Raw genomic sequence first — 9166 nt, forward strand, 5'->3', positions numbered from 1 at the left:
CATGGTACTGACTAGACTCTTGAGTCCCATGGACAATAGGACCGGGATGAAACTTCATAACACTACTGAAGGTCAGATAGGCCTCGGAGACAATGGGAACCGACAGAAAACAAAGAAGTTAAGATTTCTTCTTGCAGTTAGATCCGAAACAGTAACTGAGTTATACATGGATAGCAGATTCATTCAAAATTCCAGCATGCTCGGAAATCTAACACCCAGAGATTCATAGCAACAACAGCCACCACCCTGAATGCAAGTATTCGAGCAGTGAATTTATTCAGACACTAGTATTCCGCAATAATACAATCGTCACAGATATCAACAAAATACACTCCTCTCGATTATTGTTATTTACTGGAAACAAGAGAAGCCCATACAGGCAGCAGCAGTACAGATTCTCCATGAGGGATCCACATAGAAGCAGTGTTTTATGCTACACTGGGTGTACAGCAAACAAACAGTCCACTGTACGGTAAAACCCATGATCCAAAAGGAAAAAACCAAGCATGGCTGTCGAAAACTTCCATGTCATCGTGTGAAAATCCATATATTGCACAAACTAATCGAGCTTGACATTTGAATACAGGAGGGTATCCCTGGTAAGCGGCATGTTCATGAGCAAGCAAATCTGCACAATCAGCATAAAAGTGTCATCAGAGATGCATGGAGAGAAAATTAAATCAGTTGGCGAAGACTATTGAGGAAGTATGCTCACCCCAATGAGAGTCGAGATAAGAAGGATGATCCCGGTAGTCCATGCCAAACTCAATCTAACAAGAATAATAGCAGCTATAGAAGCTGAAGCTGTAGCATTAGTCATGCTTGCTTCTGCTAGCCGTCTTGAGATATGCAACGAAGACGGTGCGTCAATGATGGATGCCAAGGATGTTGATGCCTCATTTGTGGATATTACAAGCCCAACAATTTTCCCTATACAGATGAAAGATGTTGAAACAGAAAAATAAATTGTTAAAAGAGTTCCACAAAAAAAACAAGAACAATAGTAAGCAAAAGGTTATGTTTCCAGTCAACAAGTAACGGCACAAAGTAATTTACCGTTATATGCTGCCTGCAACTGATCAAATGCTTTGGTGAGAGCTGTCCGAACTACTTCAGCTCCCTGCTTGACAATTTCCGCAGAACCATATTCACCTTCCAGAGCCTAGATAAACACAACAAATTAGTAACTCTATATCACTAACGTAGATGAGGTTAGATCAAGATTAGCTGGGCAGAGCACGAGTAGGACTGGGTGGTGGTCTGGGAAATAAGACTTCTGGGTCCCTTGAATATTTTTTGTTGTGCACAATTCATAAGAAACAGATACCAGTTTCAAGTTACAGCTAAAGATTTATGTTCACAATTACCTTAATGCCTGTGAAGTGGCACACTATTAACTCTGCAGGGCTCACAATGCCACCTGAGAAATCTTCGTGAACCTGAATACCCCTTTTGATGGTGTTAAGAAGAGAGATCAGGCTGGATGCAAATTCCAAGTCTGCATTCTGAAAAAACATGCAAATGCAGTCAATATATACTCCTCAATTTTACAGTCAATCCTAGACAAGCTAGGACACTAGTTTACAAGAGACAAAAAATGCATCGTGGAAGACAAGTTACTTTTATGCGCAGCCAAGTTCATGTTCATATACAAATGGATGAAATCATGAAGCGATGCTAACCTTAGAGACAAGTAGAGTAAGACTGTTTCCACTCTCTAACGGAATGTTCAACTTGCCATCAGTCTTCTGATATGATCCCTCCAGCCAAATTGCCTGCACAAAAATTGTTTTATTTATAGTTTGTGAAGAATGTATCTACTCCTTTCTAAAGTTCCATTGGGTTTCTTCTTAAAAAATTGATGATTATTTTTTAAAGATTAACTTGCTAGTAGTTGAGAAACGCACAAGTTCTTGTTTTACAATTCGGAATTTATTGGAATCTATCCCTACAAGACAGATTTTAATAGTCGTATTTTTACCCCTTCAAGAAAGAGTCAAACGAAGAAAGTCAAAAAATCAAATTTGTTCCTCACGTCTGTAGTTCTTACAAACTGCATATTTACATGTCCCAAACGGAGTCTATGTATCCTGGAGCCCTGCATATTTATTTACCACATCTGCCACTTTTGTGAGACCGAGAGATTTGACGGGATTAACGCAACTATGCCCATTCTTGATGGAATTGAGCGTGGTTTAACCCTATGGACTCATGAGGAGATAATGAAGGCTTTGTAGGATCTGGAGATGTCAAAGGGGACTTAGATTAAAGCGTGATGGATTGAATGGCTAAGATTGAAGGATGGACTCCATATTAATATTGGATGAAAATTTTTGCAAAATGGTGGCTGCCCAAAAAAACAGGTCTTTCCTTCAATGTATGGACTCTGTCCTTCAATCTTGGCCATTCATTCAATCAATCCCCTTTGAGCTCAGGGTCCTTGGGCATCTCTAGAACCTTCCAAAGCTTTCCTTATCTCATGACTCCATAGGATTAAACCAAACTCCAATTCATCAAGTATGACAGAATTTGAGTTGGTCCCGTCACAACTCTTGGTCTTTCGGAAGTGGCAGATTTGGTATAAAGATGTAGGGCTACAGGACGCATACACATTATGTTTTTGACATGTAAATATGCCTTTTGAATTTAAGAACGTGAGGAACAACTTCTTATTTTAATTTACGTTTGGTTGAATGTCTTAGAGGCGTAATAATACGATTACCAAAACTTCTTTATGTAGGGATAGATTTGAATTAATTCCAAATTGTACCAAGCCTTGAGGTTTTCTATAGATATGCATAATGAGTGCTACTTTCCCATACAGAAAAAAAATACTTACCAAGTCAGTGAGCTCATTATCAAGAGAATCTGATCCAGACTGAACATCGAGAGATTCATCCGAACGAATGACAATTAATTCATCCTTATCTGCAAGGCCATAAATGATCAATGATAATTTTGGGGAAACAGGATACAAACACAGACAGCAGTAGAGGCATCCAGGTTCAAAAGGCAGGGATATGCTAAGTAATTAGCGATACCTGTAAGCCCTGTTGCGGCATTTTCTGCACCTTCAATCTTGGTTTTGAAAACACTACCGGCTTCAGATATGAAGCCATCGACAGAGGCTGATTTATGATTAGGAGAGACAGCATTAGCCACTACATCGAAATGCACGGGTAAGTCTGATAAAACCATCCTCGAAAAAATAACATACCATGGGATTCGTCGATTTGCATCAAGAAAACAGCACGCGGTCTGTCAAATGGGTTAGGGAGTAGCACTTTGTTTAACTGAAAACCAAGAAAAACGAAGATTGAATGGCTTAGATAGTGTAGCACAATGCATGTAAAGGTTAGCTGAATCCATCACGAAGGTTAACTAACCTTTGCAGAAGATTCCGAAGGTAGCATGGCCGGTGGCGCAAAACCAAGCAAGACAGAAACAGCTGCAGAAACTTCGTCAAGTGACATTGAAGTGGCCTGTTGTAGCATGACAAGGTTAATCATGAGACCATAATGGCATGTGGTGGAGAGAAATGAAAATAAAAGCTAAGGTTGATCATGCCATGGTAAGCTCACTGTCTTCATTCTTGAAGCAGTAAGTGAAGGCAACAAGTCAAGGCAAGGGTAAAGTTCTACTAGGTCATGTACAAAAGCAGGTGCTGTGCTTGGAAAGGTGTATCCCATGAAAACATAACTTACCATGCATGTCAGATAATGTGCTAATTTGTGGCATTAATACTTTAGTAGGCACCGGTGCTTAACCTGTTTTCATGCGTGTAACTAGCTCAAACTTAATACGTTCAGGGATGCGTATATGACTTGGTTGTATGGGTAGTTACTTATCTAGCTATAAGCCCACACATATAAAGCATAATATTGCATTGCAACAGCCATCGGTAGTCTCATTAATCAGTAATCTGGAAATTATAAACCCGAATCGTGTATGGATCAGCTAGAAGATTCTGCTGAACTTGGTTTCACTAGCACAAAGAGGTCGGCATTCGGAAAGTACAAACCAGAATCGTGTATGGATCAGCTATAAGTGTCGATGCTATAATGTGCTCATTTATAGCATCGACACTTTATACTAGGCACCGGTGCTTAACATGTTTTATGCCTGTAACTAGCTCAAACTTAATACAACATCCAAGCACCTATTAAAGAGTATAGTCACTTCAACTTTGTTATTCGGGGATGAGTAAATGACTTATATGTATGTGTAGTTGATAATTATCAGCCATTGGTAGTCTCATCTGGTAATCCAGAAATTATAAACCAGAACCGTGTATGGATTAGCTAGAAGAGCCGGCTGAACTTGGTTTCAGTAGCAGGAAAAGGTCGGCATTCGGCAAGCACCGACAGATTAGTCCGCATCCGCAGAGAGAGCAAGAGAAGGATCGGGGACGGAACCTGGCCGCCTTGCTGATCCCGCAGGTAGCGGCGCGAGGCGCCATCGATGAAGGCGGCGGAGTCTCCCTGCCCCTGCGGATAGAGGCATCGTCAGGTAGGCGGACATAGAAGGTGGGTTGGTCACGAGAGGATGAGTGAGTTGGGTACCTCGGCGGACGCGACGGCGACGGAGGAGGCGAGCGCGAGGAGAGGGAGGAGCAGGAGGAGGTGGCGGCGAGCCATGGTCGCCGGCGTCGGCTGAGGATCCGGGACCGGATCGGATCGGATCGCCGGGTCGCTGGGCGAAGATTTGGATCTTGGTTGCCGGGCTGCGTCGTGGCTCTCTGGAATAGATTGGGGACGACAGAGAGAGAAGGAGTAGTCGATTCAGAGGTGGAGGAGACAGGAGCACGACGTGCACGTTCCAGCCGGTTATTATTGGTGGGCTTTGGGCTTCCTTTCTTCCTCCATGTTGTACCATCACGGGCCGTTAGATACACGCGGCCGAATTTAAGGTCTGTTAGACTAGTCACACAGATGCAATGTGTATTTATTAGGCTATATAGACTCATTTTGTCTTGAAAAATGTTACTCCCTCCGATTCATAATTAATATGAATCGGAGGGAGTAACATAGCTAGAGTAGTTACCGTCTCACTCTCTTTTCTCATTTATTGGCATGCCATGTCACTAAAATGCTTTGAGATATGTGATATTACTATCTATGTTATTTCCATTATGAGTAGTCTTATGCCATAGGCAATTGAACCTGTGAAAACCATAGGCCTCAAGTCGTAAGCACGGTGAGACAACACAGTACAAGGCAACCATCTTGCACCTCTGCGCAGACGTTCGGTCTACGCGGAGTTTTGCAAAGATGCAAGGAAACAAATTTGGTCCTCAACTAGGAGCATTTTTATTTTATGGTAATAGATGGTATTGTCTTAGGCAGGATCAATTTGTCAACGGGCCCCATTCCCCAATCTCCGGTGGTTAATTCACCCATTGGTTTTGGTTAGGATTTAATACCCATGGGGATCTTATTGGTTGCAAATCACTCCCCAGTGGGTATTGCAGTGTCGGGTCTGATTGAGCACTACCCATACCTGGTACCCGTTAGTTACCCGCAAGGACATATGACATGTGGGGACTCCAATGTAAAAGAGAGGTACCACTGTACCAGAAACCCTAAGTCCCTCCTCCGGTCCGCCGATTTCCCCCGTATCCAACCCCCGAGCCGCCATCGTTCAGAAACCCTAAGTCTCCAACCCCCGTCTCCAGAAACCCCTCCCTCCCAAATTCCCCATCCAGATTCCACAGCACGCAGGCGCTCTCGCTCTCCACTGCACGCCGTCATTCTCCACTACATCCGCCTCTTCCTCTTTGAACTAGCCACCCACAATACCACCGGCCGCTGCTCTCCACTTCATCAACCGTCGACCTCACGCCCATCGCATGCCCACAGTAGCAGCAGCACGCCTAGCGAGATCTCCTCCTCCCAGTTGGTTGCTCATCTGGTGGAGACGGGGTCCCTCGACCTCGCAGTGGTATCAGGAGCTATCGAGCACCCGCATGATCCGAAGCTCGCCGTCAACCCATGACCGGTACCGGGCGAACCAGCTGCCGCCGAGATCCCTGCGAGCACTGGGGTTTTACGCACTGCCTCCTCCTTCATCAATCGGCTCCGCCATCTAGACGGGTGAGCACCCCTGGTCGTCCTTCTGTTGCCATCAAGCGTCCTCCACGCCGTGCAACACCTTCTCCAATGGCCAGCTCCACAAGCGGCAAGGCCCGCCTTGCTACTCCAAGTCCTAATCGGTGAGTAAATTGGGGTTTAGATGTTTATTGTTCAGTTTCTTAAATGTGCAATTTTGTTGGCCACAAAAACATTTATGACATATGCTTGTGTTATTTTACATATTGGTGTTGAATTAGATAATAAAAGCTTATGTTGCACTATGATATCTGGCATCTATGTTGTTGGGCAGCTAGAGCATGTTATATATTGCGGTTTTTATAGCATAAGCTTGATGTTTATAATAAATATAGTTGTTTTTAATGATATAACCTTGATGTTTGGTTATAATATTTGAACTTTTATGGCATATGGTTACTGGAGTATATTATATTGTTGTTTATGTGATCAGCTTGTTGTTTTTATGATAAATAGAGTTGCTTTATGATTAGTATATTATATGGTTACTGGAGTATATAATGGCATATGGTTACTGGAGTATATTTAATGGTTGCTATTCCAATCTAAGTAAACACATTTTTTGTTTGTTGCTTCGTAGAGAGACGACCTCTAGTCCTCGGGCTGGGAGCAGCAGCCCGGCAGGGTCATCTTCACAGTTGGCTGGAGGGCCAATAATTTTGAACATAGAGAAGGAGTAGATTGAAATATCTGATGATGAAGAGGAGGTGAATGAAGATGGCTATGTTCGGTCAAAGAGGAAGCTAAAATCAAATGCTTGTCAATCATACAAGCGTGTGAAAGTTGATGGTCAAGTGAAAGCAAAGTGTCTAAGATGTGGTAAGCTTCTTGGGGGAGAAACCAGGAATGGCACATCGCATCTATTAGCCCATAATAGTACATGTGCCTATAGCAAGGCGGAGATGGATGGGAAAATGATGGCTCAATCTTCATTGAGGTTTGCTACGAAGGATGGATGCAAGGTTTTGTTGGATAATTACATATTTGATTAAGATTTTGCTAGGAAAGCACTTGTTGCCATGATAATTCTCCATCAGTATCCATTGTGTATTGTTGATCATGTTGGGTTCAGAAGGTTTGTTAGTGCATTGCAGCCTAAATTCAAGCTGGTGCATAGGAACACTATTAGGTATACCCTCTCTTCTTTCTTTGGTAGATATTTTCATGCATTGTGTCTATGTATGGTTGATAGCTTTGCAATATCTGATTGTTTATTGTTGTTTGTTTGATATGAGTGATATTATCAAGTTTTACAAAGAAGAATCAACAAAGGCTGTCAAATACATGAGCTCGTGCAATTCAAGAGTGGCCATCACCACTGACATGTGGACCTCAGACAATCAAAAGAAGGGTTATATGGTGATAACAACGCATTTTGTTGATGATGTCTGGAAGCTAAGAAGCGTTGTGATGAGGTATATTCTTGATGGTTCATCACTTTTATTGTTGTTCTATGACATTTCTTGCTGGTTTATCATTTTTACTATTGTTCTATGACATAAGCTTGTTGGTTTATCGTTTTTACTGCTAGTCTACGACATATTCTTGCTGGTTTATCTTTTTTACTCCTATTCTATGGCATGTTCTTGTTGGTTTATCACTTTTAATGTTGTCCTATGACATATTCTTGCTGGCTTATCATTTTACTGCTATTCTATGACATATTCTTGATGGTTTATCATTTTTACTACTATTCTATGACATAAGCTTGTGGTTTATCATTTTTACTGCTATTCTATGACATATTCTTGCTGGTTTATCATTCTAGGTTCATTTATGTACCAGCACCACATACTGCAGAAGTTATAGTTGAAGAACTAGTCAAGGCTTTGGTTGAATGGAACCTCGATGAGAAGCTCTCTATTATCACAGTTGATAATTGCACATCCAATGAGAAGGCTATTGAACTGTTGGTCAAGAAGCTGGAGGATGATAAACTAATGCTCGAAGGTACATTGCTTCACATGCGTTGTTGCGCACATATCCTAAGCTTGATTGTTAAGGATGGTTTAGGTGTCATGAAGTTTGTCATAGAGAAGATACGTGAGAGTGTAGCATATTGAACTGCCACCCCAAAGAGAGCTGAAAATTTTGAGGAGATTGCTAAGTTTGTTAAATGCCCTATGCCCAAAAAATTACAACTTGACTGTAAAACTAGATGGAACTCTATCTTTACAATGCTTAGTATTGCTTGTCCTTACAAAGTTGTCTTTGAGCGTGCTAAGAAGGTGCATAAGCAATATGATTGTCTCCCTGGTGATAATGAGTGGGAGTTTGCATTTGATGTGGTACAGAGGTTGAGACTGTTCTTCAAGATAACTGAGCTTTTTTTGGAACAAACTATGTTAATGTCAACATTTACTTTCCTCAAATTTGTAGCACACATGAGGAAATGGTCAACCTCTAGCAATGAAATCATAAGAAACATGACAGAAGCAATGACTCTAAAGTTTGATAAATATTGGACTGATATACAAGGTCTTATGGGAATTGCTACACTCCTAGATCCTAGATACAAGCATGACATGTTAAACACTTGTTTTGCTATGTTTCATGGTGTGGGCGAGGATGAGAGTGATTTCTATGTTAGAGAGGTCATCGACCTTTTAACCAAGTTGCTTGAGGAATACCATGTTGATTAAGATGTCCCACAAACCTCAAAATATGTTGAAGAAGTACCAGTAGAACTGATGTTAATGTTTAGTGCACGTGTGGCTAAAAAGAGGCCAGCAACAAGAATGTTATTTTCCGAGTTAGACAAGTACTTGGAGGATAATTATGTTCCACTAGATACAAAGAATTTCAATGTCTTGGACTAGTGGAAGGTTGTTGGAACGCGGTACCCAACACTCAAATTGATTGCAAGGGATATCTATGACATTCCAATCGGCACGGTTGCTTCAGAATCAGCATTTTCTACGAGTGGCAGAGTACTTAGTGAACATCGTAGTCGACTTACCCCTGATTTGTTGGAAGCTCTAATGTGTTCACAAGATTGGGTTAGAAATAGATACAAAGGTACATGCTTAGAATACATCATCTCTCGCTATATTACTTGT

General features: G+C 41.7%; 1 protein-coding gene across 1 annotated transcript; it reads right to left on the reverse strand.

The window, feature by feature from the left end:
* Window positions 1–247: 247 nt before the first annotated feature.
* Window positions 248–4725, reverse strand: LOC124665695. Its single transcript, XM_047203115.1, has 11 exons — window positions 4563–4725; window positions 4416–4487; window positions 3387–3482; window positions 3218–3293; window positions 3042–3128; window positions 2840–2928; window positions 1683–1775; window positions 1368–1505; window positions 1057–1162; window positions 716–930; window positions 248–628 (listed from the first exon to the last, which is right to left on the reverse strand). The coding sequence occupies exons 1-11, from the start codon at window positions 4635–4637 to the stop codon at window positions 560–562; spliced, it is 1116 nt and encodes a 371-aa protein (XP_047059071.1). The 5' UTR covers window positions 4638–4725; the 3' UTR covers window positions 248–559.
* Between the last annotated feature and the right edge of the window lie 4441 nt (window positions 4726–9166).

This window comes from Lolium rigidum, chromosome 1, assembly GCF_022539505.1.
Source record: "Lolium rigidum isolate FL_2022 chromosome 1, APGP_CSIRO_Lrig_0.1, whole genome shotgun sequence".
Lineage (NCBI taxonomy): Eukaryota > Viridiplantae > Streptophyta > Magnoliopsida > Poales > Poaceae > Lolium > Lolium rigidum.